At 31.1% G+C, this 15,864-nt stretch overlaps 1 protein-coding gene and 1 long non-coding RNA gene across 2 annotated transcripts; one reads left to right on the top strand and one right to left on the bottom strand.

Moving 5' to 3' along the window:
• Window positions 1-4,339: 4,339 nt before the first annotated feature.
• LOC112695724 (uncharacterized) lies at window positions 4,340-5,386 on the top strand. The gene is made up of 4 exons (XR_003150508.3): window positions 4,340-4,475; window positions 4,548-4,670; window positions 4,763-4,828; window positions 4,972-5,386. It is a non-coding gene; the product is annotated as an uncharacterized lncRNA (long non-coding RNA).
• An 858-nt stretch (window positions 5,387-6,244) lies between these two features.
• Window positions 6,245-8,759, bottom strand: LOC112695723 (fructokinase-like 1, chloroplastic). The gene is made up of 2 exons (XM_025748182.2): window positions 7,784-8,759; window positions 6,245-7,081 (listed from the first exon to the last, which is right to left on the bottom strand). The coding sequence occupies exons 1-2, from the start codon at window positions 8,522-8,524 to the stop codon at window positions 6,389-6,391; spliced, it is 1,434 nt and encodes a 477-aa protein (XP_025603967.1). The 5' UTR covers window positions 8,525-8,759; the 3' UTR covers window positions 6,245-6,388.
• Between the last annotated feature and the right edge of the window lie 7,105 nt (window positions 8,760-15,864).

The raw sequence follows: 15,864 nt of genomic DNA, 5'->3' as shown, positions 1-15,864 counted from the left end.
TACAAATTTAGTAATTTACAAGCAGTTATTTACATTACCTGAATTACGTCTAATATTAATACCCGTTTATTAGTACTATTTCTTCTGAGAAATTATTAGGTGCACATATTATATATATTCATACCATTTATTATTGATAATTTCACCCAAAATCCACCATTATTTCGTATGTCTAAGTTTACTAGTGACATGAATATAATCCTTTTTAAACACCTAATGATTCATCGTTTAGTTAAGACAGGCAGATTTGAGCAGGTGAGAGTCTCATCTGTGAGAGAATAATTGAAAAGAAAGTTAGATAAGTACACAGAGTTTGTACGCCACCACCAATTCATTGGTGGTGTGGGGCCCTGCTTTTCAAATTATACGCTCTATACATTGCACCGAATTAAAGTTTTCAAATTGGCATAGAGCAGGGAATAAATTAACAAATTCCATTATACTCTTACGCCTGAATTGTTCAATCCCCCAATAGTGATGCCAATAAAATTTACTTAAACACAGTTGACTTGTTCAAACACATCAAACTTTTGGTGGGTGGTAAAAAAAATTGACTACTTTCATAAAAATATTTTCATAGATTATAACCTTCTAATAATTTATAATACTATTTTTATATGAAATATTTTCATAGAAGTAGTCATTAGAAAATCCCCATCTATTTTCTTGTGCAAATATTTCTAAATACAACGTCTATTTTAATATAAAAAAATAAAAGACCAACTATAATATAAACCAATTTAATCAATCTCTTTTTATTCTTAATTTTAAAATTTAAAAAATTAGAATAATAAAAGATTATTATTATTTTTTGTAATAAACCTATTTTTTAACTAGTTAGATCATTTCAATATATAATGGTTTGTTTTCAATATAACTAAAAAAAACCTAAAAAACCAACTACAATATAAGCAACCACCCACAGCAAACCAAAAACCTCAACATGGCATAACCGGAGCAGATGAGTACGTTCAAGTTCAGATTCAGTTCCGTCATATTAGACAATAATTATATGTTGCTATATCTTTCTTACACGTACACCAAGTTGACAGATTAAATTAAATTTTGGAGTCCCTGGTTTGGTGTGCATGTGGAGCCACATTTGCCCTTTTCAATTCTCTATTTGTTGCAATACACGTACAAAGAAAAAAACACCAAATATTTTTACATGAAAATCAGACAACGGAGCACCAAAAGAAGACAAAAGTTGGTTTGCCTGCCATTAAAATTTATCTCACGTATACAAGTAACACCTCACTCTTTTTCTCTCTACTTTTTTTGGGAAGTGGATCTTTTTAGTGAAAAAAAAATAAATGATATTCAGTGTTTAATTTTATTATTTATTATTTTTTTATTTATTTTTAATTTTACTTATAAAATTAAAAATAAAAAATTATATTTTATTCTTTTAAGTGTTTAAAAAAATGGAGAGGATCAATTTTCCTTTTCTTATTCACTGTTTAGGGGTTTACATAAACCTGAATTTCCCTGCCTCTCAATGTTCCAAGAGTTCAAACCAAATTGTCTAAATCTATTCCAATGAACAAATGAGCCCAAAATAAAAGAAAGGAAAAAAAAAAAGCAAGAAACTCGAGTTTATATTAATTTATATATTCTCTAATCAATATTTAATAATAAAATATTTATTAGAATATATTATATAATATAATTAATTAATTTCTCCATACATCGCGCAATCTCATTCTTGTTTGTAATAAATTTTGTAATATAATATAGTTAGTTTTCTGTTTTTTGTTAACTTTCCTATCTTAACTTCTGTTAAATGTTATCTGCTATAAATAACAACCCTTGAAAGAATGTAACATATTGATTCCATAATGAATTTGCAGTTGAGGAGATTCAGCATTTGCTTAATTGCTTCCCTTTCTTCTCTCACAATCATCATCTTCAATTTGTGTAGAAATTTCACACACCTAGTCTAATATCTAATAAAGTAATAATCAAATGAATAATTGTAAACTAAGTGGGTGTAGAAATTTGTGTAGATAGCATTCTTATATTTTTTTTAACTTTAACCCTTTCCTTATTTCAATAGTTTCAAAGAGAATAGTTGTGAGCTGTAACGACCAATTTTTAATACGTCATGATCGTACTAAAAATAAAGCGTTAGTAACCTAATTTTTTTATTATTTATTTAATATTGAGCCTTTACATATTAATCTGTCAACAATTTCACTAAAAGGTTAATATCTTTTTATCATGAACAAATAATACATATTCACATACTTAATATTAATAATATATTATAGTGTTACATACAAAACTAACTACAAAATCTATCCTTTTGAATAAAACTTCAAACTAATAAGGCAAGAGAAAAAATAAATTCTATTGACAACTCAATGTGCAAACATATTCTTTTATACTCCTGTAGCTTCGCAATAAACCTTCGCACCTGTAGTTAAAAGGGGTGGAAATAAGGAGTAAGAACTAGGGAGTTCTTAGTAGGACAGGAGTGGATAATTATGTCCATTTTATTACTTGCTACACATCAATTCGACAACAAAATACTTACAATCTTCAATAGCTAGCTAATAGCAACAAATCTCAGAATACAAACAACTTTAACAAACAAAAAATATAGGAAAAATTACAAGTCAAGAAGCACACATACACAATCAAAGAAACATATATCATAGAGAAGTATGCGCAAACAAGTATGATGCATGTCTGTCCTATGCAGGTTTTGAGCTTATGTGTCAATTGCCTACCCACTTCCGATATTACCTGGGCACAAATCCCGAATATAGCTTTTCAGATGCATACACTGTGCATATAAGTCTTACAGTCAGGCCGCATACAATGTGACTTTTAAACATATTGTAATATACTTATATATGGAAAACAGTTTATAATGTGTGGTGTTCCCACTATACATTTGGTCCAAACCCAAACAAGGTTGATTATGCTCTCATGTGACAGTTAGTCTTTTAAATTCTTTTTATCTTTGTCCTCTACTCTCTTATGACAAAAATTCTTTTAATTAATACATTTTCTTTTTTTCTGTACTCTGCTCTCTTATAAGGCTATAACAGAGATTCTTTAGAACTATTCAGTTTTTGCTATTTGTTCTCCTATGGTAGAGATTCCTTTAATAATTTTCTTTCTTCTTCTTTTCTTTTCTATTTATCATTCTTTTATTTTCCTTGTTTTGATACCACAAATCCTCTTCACACTCTTCCCTCATCTCTCCTTAGATGTTTTATAAAGAGTGAACCATAAGATTTTCAACTTATGTTCATCTTTTTACAACTTTTAAATAAGTTAGTATTTAACTCTTCTATTCTGCTATAATACAAACTACTAATATATAATATTTTAAAAATACATAGATAATAATCTTAATATTGAAGTAAGAGTAGTATTTTTCTTTATTACTCAAAACTTATTAACTTAAACTTTAAATAATTTTATTACTCAAAACTTATTAACTTAAGCTTTATTATTAAGTTTTTATAGATTATTCTCTATCTCTAAGATTTTTAAAACATTTATATTTTTTCCGAACAAAATTTATAAATTACTAAAATATCCTTACATATAATGTAATTACCAAAATAAATTTACACTTTTTATAAAATATTTATTTTACCCCCTGAACTTCTTAGTTATTATCCAAAATATCCCAAAACTTATATAATTACAAAACTAACTTTGATTTTTATTAAATTAGTATTTCAATCTCAAAAATAAATTTTTGTTTCAATACTTATCCCTTTATCAAAGATACAAAATTCCTATTCTCAAAATTCTTCAAGTTTTCTACTTAATTTTTAACCTATTTTCAAGCTTTACGATTATCGATTTTTTACAAAATTTACTTTAACCTTCCAACCATCAAATCTTGTCAAATTCTCAAGAGTTTTAAACTTAGAAACAGTCCCAAATAAAGCCACAAATAGTTAGTTCTTGGCTGTCCAATGATAACCAGACTATGATTCCATGAAATCAACAAGATTTAATCACAAATCAAACACGCACAAAATCATCACAAGTTCAAGTCACAAACATCAAATCAACAATCACACATTAAGAACACATTCAATTATTACAAAATTACAAAATTCTATTTTTGTATGACAGTCACCAAACAAACCGAAACACTAAGGAAGCTTTCTGAATGAAAAATCGAAAAAGAAAATATTAAAATTGGCTACTCCATCTCTGAAACTCTCATTTGGCCGAACCATGCATGAAAGATCAGCGGCGCCACTATTGATTTTTTCCGAACAAAAGTGACAACAATATGAAAAAAAAAGAAGATACAAATATTTTAATCGGAGCCTGCGTCTTTTTATCTTCATTTTTTTTCACTGTGATTATATTATTCAGGAGCCTGGGTCTTTTATTCCGTCAGTGTTCTTCTAACTAGTTTTTTTTTTTTTCTTCCCATCAATCAAAGTTCTTACATAGCTGAACTCTCCATCATGCTACACGTCATGGATAGCAAAATAGTGAGTAATGTCCTACAAAATATCTTTCATCATGATAACCATAAAACTTAAATGTAATTTATTTGTTTTCAGGACAGAAATTGAATACAAACTGGTTGGTGCTTTAGCATAATCTATTCAATTTGGTTCAACCAAGCAAGATCTTTACCAAGATATTTTCACTTAAATATTGCCCCAAAGTCGAGGAAAGAAGAGGTATGGCCTACTTTTGCTTGACGTTAATGTCCTGTATCTTTCCTTACATACATGGAATACCTCCTCATAGAGAGCTTTTCCAAATTCCATAGGAGCTTTCAAGTTTTTGCTTTTGCTACACGTGAGAACGCACAGCCTTTGAGATGCACAACATGTAGGTACTTGAATCAGTTGTCCCTTGTATCCTTTTTCTAATTTCTCCTACTAATTACTTGAATGTCTAATTTGGAAATCTAACTGATACTTCAAGCTAAATTTTTATTACAGTATTATTATTGAATTTTTGGACCTCTTTTTTCAGGAAAAAAAAAAAAAGATGAGCAAATTGTTCTCTTGAAAACTAACTGAATTGGGGAGCTCAACACAACATGAAGATAATGTTTCTCAACCCAAGGTGGAAAAGGTTGCTTATAGTTGAATACTTACTATAAGTAAATGGAAGAACCTTTACTATGAAAGCAAGAGAAATGAGGAGCTATTGCATTGAGCAGAAAAGCAACAAGTGGTTAATGGCTGAGAACATTGAAGAGGTTTGCTATTCTTGAGATCAAATGGCATATTTGCTTGCAAAACCTGTGTCAAATTGTCTTTGTAAAGTTTTAATCCAAAAACAGTTTTCCCAAAAGGATTGTTGAGTGTAAGGGGGGAAGGTTAGAAAGAAGAGTTTGTTTCTAACCCCCCATTTTGTATATATATTAAGTCAGGGTGTTAGTTTCCGTTTTGTATCTCTTTCGCAATAGGCTAGTTTATATTTAAAATCGTTTGTGCAGTTCTGTTATAATTATTTGATTTGCATCCATCCAATCCACTCTCCTTAGTGAGGCTTTAGTGGTTTCATTTAATTTGCACATACTTGAACCTCCTCTAGGCAGATATTCTATAATTTTGTCTGACAAAAATTACTCTTAATTTTATCTAGCCTTTCTGTGTGCACGAATTCAATAAAACAACATTGTCGAGTAGCATATGTGAAGAAAGTTCTACATCAGAAAGAATAAGCGAAAATTTATAAGATGAGAGATTCGTAAACTCAAAGTCTTAAATGTTAGTTACGCACAAAGATTATGTGAGTTTTATCTTTGGCTATTAGTATGACAACGGATAAGATGTTAGATTCGGCGTTTCATTTTTTATTCTTTAATGTTGTTTTGGTCACGGCAGTGTAAAGGGAGAGGAGGGCACAACGGTGGTGTAGCCTGTAGGCATAAGCAGCCATTGATTCTCTAAAAAGGGAAAAACAAAGGTTCCAACGGTTGGTTGATCTCCATTTCAACAGGGATACTTCTTGGATCTTGAGGACCAAAGCTTGGAGGACGATACACGTACCCAGTCCAAAAACACAGACCAAGTGCATCCTTAATGTTTTCCCCTTTTTCATTTTTAGAGGGGTCTTAGACTTCAAAAAATGTTGTAAAACTTAGCTGCTCCAAAAACAGAGAAGACAATTTTCAAATTGGCGCCACCATCTGCTCATTGAGAAGTGGTATTGGATGACATTACTTGGAGCCAAGACAATCGTCAACAGATTTTTAGATTGTGCAATCTCACACTATATGTTCTGATGACTCCTCCCATTTGAGATGAAAAATTCTTGGGAACTTTTGATAAATAATCAAACAATAACACTATCAAACAATAGGACTGGACTAAGCTCTAGTGGGAGTTACACAAACCTTTTTTTTTTCTTTTGATAAACAAAATTACACTAACCATTTTTATCACCACAATGAAGGCACATAAACTTGTTCTTTGAGATTCTGGGTGGCACTTTCAGTAGGGAAACCTCTAACAGCGCCAATAGTCCATTGCGCTATGATTCCTGCTGCAATAGCAAAGCGTAGTTGTCTCTCCAAAACATCTTGATTTTCAAACATTTCTGGGCAGGTGGTTAGTTTTCTTAAAATAGCAGCAACAACGGCATCGCCGGAGCCAGTTCTATCACAAGTAAATGGGGTTATGAGCACATCTTCGGTTCCAATCACCATCCCATCAAAAGATGGGGTATAATAGTGAACCCTAATAGTACCATCAGTAACAAACAGGAACTTAAGGTGATCATGCCACAAAGGTGAGATTTCCTCAGCGGTGTAATGGTAATAATCCCGTCGATTCTTGGTTTGTTCATAACTCTCCGAATAGTATTGGGGCTGATAGTTTCTCTTCCTCTCATAATATTCTTCATCTAGAAGGAATTCTAGCTCCGTTCTTGAAATTTCAATGATGTCAGCTTCGTTCCATGCTCTTTTTATTATTTCTCTCGTCTCATCACGTGATCTCCAAAGAGGTAATGGCAGGTTCAAATCGAAAAATACAAGGCTGCCAAACTTTTTAGACCACTTAATTGCTTTGAAAAGAGTCGATGCCATTGAGGGGCATGTAAGAACTTCTGAATTGAAATGGAAGATCCTAGCCTGCAGTAGTCCACACCAAAAAAAAAGACAACTATTTCAGTTCACACGAGAATATCTATGTACAAGCTTCTTACTAAACAATAACAATTCTTACTCTCGCTAAACCTAAAGGTTATTAAAATTGGAGAGTTTAACCTTAACTCATATGACTAAACTCAACTCAAAAACTCAATTTTGGGGGATCTAAATTCAACTACAAATTAACTTGGGAATTTGATAACGTGAAAGTTTCCAGGACCAAAATTTGCATTACATGGGCAGCCACGTGAACAAGCTCCTTGTTACTCGGAGTCAAGAAAAGGGACGCACCCAAACCATGTAATGTAGAAAACCTAAATAACAATGCACGCTGTAATTTATTGCTTATATTCACTCTTTTCCCTTTTCCCCTCAACAATCGTTACTTAGCTCATATCAAAACCAAAGGATTGCCATGCAACCACATTGCACCTTAATTGATGAAGCAATCTTCCCCCAACAAACTCCATTGCATCAAAACTAAGGCATGTTTGATTTTCAGTTTGCAAAATTCCAGTTTGGCAGATTATACTAAACACTTCTAAAATAAATGAAACTCACATTTTACCCTCCACACACATTAGTCTATCCATTTCTCAATCAATGAACTAACATCACAACAAAAATTAATTTCATAAACCAAAATCGTTAAAAAAAAAAAAAATCTAACTTTGCTTCGGGTACCTCTTTCAAAACAGCAAGATTCAACTCATCACGACGCAAAGAATCCTCAGCACAATCCTTAGCCATTACCATCTTCATCTTCCCCTCCTCAAACTTCACCTTCATGTAAGAACACGCAGTCCTAACACCATCATCGAACTTCACCCCTCTCGTCTGCACCTTCTCCTTGTTCATCATCAGCACCATCTCCTCTCCAAGCGAGTCTTTCCCGACCTTCCCCATCACCGCGGCCCGCCCTCCCAGCCTCACGTGCGCCACCGCCACGTTCGACGGGGGGCCACCGGGGGCCCGGGAGAACTCCGGCGGGTCCCACTGGAGCATCTTCCACTCGGAGTATATGTCAGGATGCATCTGGAACTCGTGCACGCGAACCGTCGGGAGGAACTCCTTCTGCAGCGCGCCGAAACAGCACACCAATGGCGGGTCCTCGTAAGGGAAATTGATTCCGTCGTCGTATTCGTATTCCGAATCTGAATCAGGTTCTGCGTTTTGGGGTTCCATGGTGCCGTTTTCGGGCTTGGTTGTTGTTGGTTCAGTTCCGGATTTCTTCGTCTTCCTGCCGCGTCGTTTTGGGGTTTCAACTATGGCGCCGTTTGTGTTGTCGGTAGCGGTGGCGGAGGTCGAGAGTTTGGAATGGGTTGGAGGTTTCCATTTTGCGGAGTTTGGAGAATGGTGGAGGGATGGAGGGTGGTGGGAGGGTGGAAGAGGGAGGAGGAGGTGGTGGTGGAGTGAGGAAGCCATTTGGGTTTTGGATCAGTGGGAAGGGTTTATCCATTTGAATTTTTTGTCTGCAAGAACTCTTATCGGGTCAACGGGGAATTTTCCACTCTGCATGATATGTATCGGGTCGGGAATTTTAGTGACCCGTTTATTGGATAAAGGGAGAAAAGTAAGAAAAATTGGTGAGTGAAATTATAATTTGGGTTTTTTTTAGGGCTACAAATTACTATAATTTGGATTTACTATTAGTATGGTTAAGAATTTGATGGTGCAGAATGTTTGGATCATTAAATAGTCTCATAATAAAATATGGCACTGAATTTAGTGGTTTCAAAACGTTTGGACCATTAAATGGTCTCATAACAAAATATATTTTTTAAGTTTTTTTTAATAACTGTTAAATAGTTTTTTTTTAATTTTAATTAGAAATTAATTTCATATATTTTATTTAATTATAAAAATTATTTTTTATTTTATAAATAATTATTTTATTATAAATCTATCATGTTTATTAACAATTAAGAACAAAAACAATAACGAATTAGATCTTCCATTGATCCTAATAAATTTTTTTGCCATTCCAATCGATTAAAAATTATATTTGAAAACCAATCGATTGGACTATCAAACCAATTGATTGGTTGTGATACCCAATCGATTGAATTTATGAAAACAATATGGATATGCCAAATTCAATCAATTGAAGTGTGCTACCCAATCGATTGAAATGTGTATTAACAACTTGAGGTCTCACTATTCAATCGATTGGTTATGTTACACAATCGATTGAATTTTGCACGTGACTTCTAATTCAATCGATTGGTACGAGAATTCAATCGATTGGAAAGTGATGTAAATGTGTTTTTTTCGGCATTCAATCGATTGATAATGTAATCCAATCGATTGAATTCATGAAAACAATATGGATTTGCCAAATTCAATCGATTGAAGTGTGCTAACCAATCGATTAAAATGTGTACTAAGCCTATTTCAATCTTGTTATTCGTCTATCTTATCTTTAAAATTCTATCTTCAATTTTTGCGATTTTATTTTGATGTAGATACTCTAATCTTATCTTTTTCTTAATATTAACATTATAAATTGGTGAATAATCTATCACCAATTATTTAATCCCACCAATAAAATCATGTATCATTTTCTTTAATTATAAAAAATAGATCCTTTTGAGCATTAGTCTTAGCTTATCATTTATCATATTTGAATTAAATAAAAATTAAAAAACAATATTTATTTGGACAGAAAGGATCGCATCATCGCGGAGAGAAATAGTTTAGGAGATAAGGTATCGGATAAGAAATCTATATACTTCCAAATAAATCTATATGGTTACTTCTGTATTACACAACAGATGAATCGAAGTAAGAATATAATTTTAATTTTTATTAGAAATGTACGTAGCTAAATTTTTTATAATCAAAGAAAATGATACACGATTTTAATAGTGGGATTGAATAATTGGTGATGGATTATTCACCAATTTATAATGTTAATATTAAGAAAAAGATAATATTAGAGTATCTAAATCAAAATAAAATCGCAAAAATTGAAGATAAAATTTTCAAGATAAGATAGATGAATAACAAGATAATTTCTAAAAACGATAACAAGATTATAATAGGCGTAGTACACATTTTAATCGATTGGGTAACACACTTCAATTGATTGAATTTGGCAAATCCATATTGTTTTCATGAATTCAATCGATTGGATTACATTACCAATCGATTGAATGCCGAAAAAAAAAAACACATTTACATCACTTCCCAATCGATTGAATTGGAAGTCACGTGCAAAATTCAATCAATTGGGTAACATAACCAATCGATTGAATAGTGAGACATCAAGTTGCTAATACACATTTCAATCGATTGGGTAGCACACTTCAATCAATTGAATTTGGCATATCCATATTGTTTTCATGAATTCAATCGATTGAGTATCACAACCAATCGATTGGTTTTTAATCAAACACGATTTTATTGTTCATCACAAACATCACGGATCAAATATAATTTGTAATCGATTGGAAAGGCCAAAAAATTTATTAGGATCAATGGAAGATCTAATTCGTTATTGTTTTTGTTCTTGATTGTTAATAAACATAATAGATTTATGATAAAATAATTATTTATAAAATAAAAAATAATTTTTATAATTAAATAAAATATATGAGGTTAATTTGTAATTAAAATTAAAAAAGAACTATTTAGCAGTTATTAAAAAAACTTAAAAAATATGTTTTGTTATAAGACCATTTAATGGTCCAAACATTCTGGGACCACCGAATCCGGTGCCGTGTATTTAGAATATAACATGTATTGTTTATTTTTATTAATCTATTGTTAATAATACTACTTTCAGACATGTTTATAAATTTAAAAGTAAAATTAGTCAAATTAGATCTTTTCAATAAAAATTTTCATATTTTATCCATTATTCATTAACATTAAAATAATATGCAATGTCAAATTAAATCATTAAAAGATATTTTATAGACAATCAAATATTTATATGTTTTATTTTAAGGTTATCCGAAATAAAAATGTAGAGGTCGGACTAAATCCTAATTCTACTTGTGGGTTATCCAGAACCGCAAGTACCTAATTCTAACTGCGAATTTATAAAAAATATGTAATATCATTAAATAACCTAATGAGCATGCAAATTAAAAATTTAACACTATCATTTCACAAATAATATAATCATCAAATATTTAATTTTACATAAAAATCTTTATTTAAATTAATAACACAAATACAAATAAAATCATTATAGTTTCGTGAGCATTCCATTTACATATTATCTGTACATTAAATTGACTTTTATATAAATAAAAATATTAAATTATCAAATAATAATCTTAGTTTAGTGGTTAGAAGTCTTTTACGCTAAGGTAGAAGTTCTTGATTCAACACTCACTTTAAAATAATTGTATATAACATTATATATACATGTATAGGATGCGGATTGATCACGTTGGATCAAATACATGCAAATAGGATATATGTTGCTATCCCTATAGAGAGGGTACTGTTGGGTCTGGATGAATGCTTTAAGTTAGCAAAAATCATTTTAGCTAGTTCCATGGTAGTTAAAACTCAATAAACATTTGCTGGTGTGTTGGATATTTATACAATAAAGGTAATTTGATCATAGATGAGGTTATTTTTCAGTTGATAGTAGATCATTATTCCATCACTGTTTGAGAAGTTAATGTAAAATGATTTTTTTTTTTTGAAGTAAAGGAGCTCAACACAATAAAGTAGAGCAACAAAAAAAATAAAAATTAAACAGCAAGTACAAAATTCAATCCATAATCATCTTCATCATTGTCATTAATAACCATTAGGATCAATTTCATTCCACTCTTTGTAGCTCATAAATGACCTATTAATAACATCTGCTACTCCTATTTCTTGACTTCTAAAGATTCTGTTATTTCTTTCCATCCATATATACCAAATGATAGCAAAAAAATCAATTAACTACCTATTACGCTCCTCCTTCTTTATAGCCCACTCATGTTCATCTCTCAAAGTGTTGTTTAATTGTTCTTGAAATAGCCACAATCTATCATAGTCAAACAACCACACACACCACACTTACTATGTAAACTCACAACAAAAAAATAAGTGATAAAAATTCTCAATATCATTTTTACATAATACACACACACACACTGTCATGTTGATCAATAATGCCTAACTTACATAATCTCTCATTGGTATTGACTCTACCAACTAACACAACCCAGGTAAATAACTCAATTTGTGAAGGTAATAAACCTCTCCAAATAGAACTAGTGAAACTATAACTCGTAATATCCTTTTGAAGTGTTTCCGCATGCAAAATCTGCACAAAAGAGTTAGTAAAATAAATGCCTGATTTATCAAATTTATATACCAGTCAGTTCTCTCTTTCAGTTATTTAGTTGACTGATTGTACAATTCCATGAAGTTGACTAGTTTCAATTTTCATTGGAATAGTTTCCTTTTCCACTGAAAGTTTTATATCCACTATAAACCATCCTAAAAACCACAATCCCCTATAATAAATTCATTCTGATTTGAAATCGAGAAAATCCTTAGGAAAGTGTCCTTCGTTACACTAGCTAGCAGTGACAGACCCAAAAAATTTATGTTAGGGGGCAAAAATAATACACATTACTACAAAAGATATATTAATTTAAATTTAAAAAAAATAAAAGTGCACATTAATTATTCGAATACAAAAATCAACCAAAAATTACATTAGCCGCTAACTTTCTTCTCTTCAAATTTTGAAGGTACTTCTCTTCTTGTTTTCATATATTGAAAATGTTGAATAATTGTTTCATTATCAACTTGATTGAATGTCTCTCTTTCTATATATGTAACCAAACATTCATTCAACCACTCATCTTCCATTCGATTACAAAGTCAACTATGTATGATATTGATAGCAGAAAATATTCTGTCAACTGATGTCGTTGCCACAGGTAGAATCAAAGCTAATTTCAACAGAAGAAACACCAATGGATAAACAATATACTTTTTTGTCTCAACAATAAGAACTTCTTTTTATTAGAAGAGACTAATGGAGTGATTCCAAATTTTAGTGGTAGCTTTCTTTTGAAATATTTTTTCATTACTATTTCTAAAAATAAAAAATATATATTTTAAATTATTAAATTGATCAATTTACTTTAAAAATTTATATGCAACACAATTGCATATAATAGAATAAAACGAAAGATAAACAAATAAATAATAAGTATCACTAAATTGAGAATAAAATAAAATATATAAATTCATAAAGAGAATAAAAAAATATATTAATACCTAAACTAAAATTGTTTAAATTAAAATTTGCAATTGAAAATATTAAAAAAAATAATAATGAAATTAAAAGATATATAGAGTCATAAAGAACTATACAAAACAAAATATAGAATTTAAAATTTACCTTTTAATGAAGAGAAGATGACCATTAAATAAGAAATAGAAAAAGAAGGTTGAAAATATGAAATTAAGATGGTTTAAGAGAATAAATGAGTGACGGCTGGAATTTGAGAATGGAAGAAGACTAAATTTGATTAGGTTAACTAATAGTCAAAATGATAAAAAGATAAAATGGATTTAGAACTTTAAATAATTGGGCTTAGCTTATTTGTAATGGAGTCATTTAAAATTTAAAATGGGAGAATATTATATATATATATATATATATATGTGTTTTAAAAAATGAAATCAGAGTGGGGGCAAGTCCCCCCATGCCTCTGTGTAGGTCCGTGCCTGCCAGCTAGTAACTAATTGTCCTTCCAAAACTGGATTTTTTTACTATTTTCTACCTCCAAAGATAAATCCCATATCATCTTCTCCCTTATTTCCTGTTCATTTATTTGTAACTGACAAATATTCTTCTCTAGACCCCCTCTAGTAGGTACAGACTGATGAGAAAGCAATACATTAGGATTTAAATTATTACAAGAACACACAATCTTCTTCCATAATGGACAATCTTTCTTAGAGAACCGCCACCACCATTTGAATAAAAAAGCGATATTCTGAAGTACTACATCCCCCACTTCCAAATTTTCTAGCTTTTTTGGAGCTTGTACTATTTTCCATTTCACTAATGGTATCTGATAAATCGCTATTTTACGGTTTATTTTGTCTTGAATTGAGCGGATTTTATCAATTATTCTCACACTTATTCATTGAATTCGCATGTTTTACATTTTTCTTCCTAATTTTGTGCTATGATTGAAAACATGCTTCTTTGGCCTTAAATTTGCTAACTTTAATCCACTCTTATTACCATTCGATCCCGTGATATGTTTGTTAAGTGTTTTCAGGGTTTATAGGGCAGGAATGACTTAGAGGATGGATAAGAAGCATGTAAAAGTGGAAAGAACACAAGAAATTGAAGTTTTGAGAAGCTGGTAGCGACGCGCACGCGTGGACGACGCGTACGCGTGACTGATGCAGGAGACGAGCGACGCGCACACACAGATGACGCGTACGCGTGACCAGGATTTTGTCAAGCGACGTATACGCGTGACAGAGCGCCACGTGCTGCAATTTATAGAAAAAGTTGCGGGCAATTTTTGGGCTGCTTTGGACCCAATTTCAGGTCCAAAAATACTGATTAGAGGCTGCATAGTGGAGCTGGAAGGGGAAATGAATCATTCAACACTTTCATTCACACAAATTAGGTTGTAGATGTAGTTTTCTAAAGAAAGAAACTCTCTCCTCTCTATAGATTTTAGGGTTTCTTCTTCCAATTTCTCTTTAGGTTCAAGTTCAATTTTCCTTTAAATTTTTTTCTCTTACTTTTACTTGTTTAAGCACTTTAGTTCATCTTCTTCTTTTGTTAATTTCCCTTTTTCACTATTTTTTATGTTTATGATCTCTTGTTACGTTTGGTTTCTTTTAATGAAATTTATGTTCTCTATGTTTATTGTTATTCTCTTTGATTGTTAGTCATTTATGTTTGCAATTGGTTGTTTAGATTTTATTATCTCTTATTAATTCTCTATGTTTTTATTTTGTGCCTCCCAAATGTTTGATAAAATGCTTGGTTGGATTTTAAATTAGATTTTTATGTTCTTAACTTGGATTGATCAATTAGAGACTCTTGAGTTATCAAAATTCTTTTGTTGATTGTGATTGAAAATTGCTAGTTGGCTTAGACTTCACTAAATCTAATCTTTGATTAGGACTTGTGAACTTAAGTCGATTTTGCTCACTTGACTTCCCTTCATTGCTAGAGGTTAACTAAGTGAAAGCAAAAGACAATTACCATCACAATTGATGATGATAATGAGGATAGGAATTTCAATTCTCAATCCTTGTTAGGACTTTATTAGTTGTTATTTTATTTTCTTTTCATTTACATTCCTTGTTCAACACTTAAAAATCCCAAAAATATACTTTCTCATAACCAATAATAAGTACACTTTCCTACAATTCCTTGAGAGACGACCCGAGGTTTAAATACTTCGGTTTATTTTTATTGTGTTTGCATTGTGACAAACAAATTAAATATTGATTGAGGTTTAATTGTCGGTTTAGAACTATACTTGCAACGCGATATTTTTGTGAAAAATCTTTACTGACATTTTTCCTCCGTCAGTATCCCATACTTGCCATCTTCGTTACTCCATAGAAATCTCCTCTACAGTGAGATTAACTTCTCTACCACTGCTTTTGGTATTTTGTATAAGTTAAGGTAGTATACTGTCAAACTATTAAGTATTAATTTAATTAGAACAAGCTTATCAGCTTTATTTAAAGTTTTCACTTTCCACAAACTGAATTTCTTTTCCACAAGCTGAGTTTCTCTTTCACCTTGTCTA

Source organism: Arachis hypogaea, chromosome 6 (genome assembly GCF_003086295.3).
Source record: "Arachis hypogaea cultivar Tifrunner chromosome 6, arahy.Tifrunner.gnm2.J5K5, whole genome shotgun sequence".
In the NCBI taxonomy this organism is placed as follows: domain Eukaryota; kingdom Viridiplantae; phylum Streptophyta; class Magnoliopsida; order Fabales; family Fabaceae; genus Arachis; species Arachis hypogaea.
The sequence above is the reverse complement of the archived record's forward strand: the minus strand, read 5'-3'. Positions and strand labels throughout refer to the sequence as shown.

Bases quoted from the DNA above. Each gene is read 5' to 3' on its own strand.
- LOC112695723 (XM_025748182.2), bottom strand. From the start codon at position 8,524: ATGGCTTCCTCACTCCACCACCACCTCCTCCTCCCTCTTCCACCCTCC. The intron at 7,082-7,783 runs GTACCCGAAGCA...GGACTACTGCAG, and splicing joins ATCTTGCTGTTTTGAAAGAG to GCTAGGATCTTCCATTTCAA.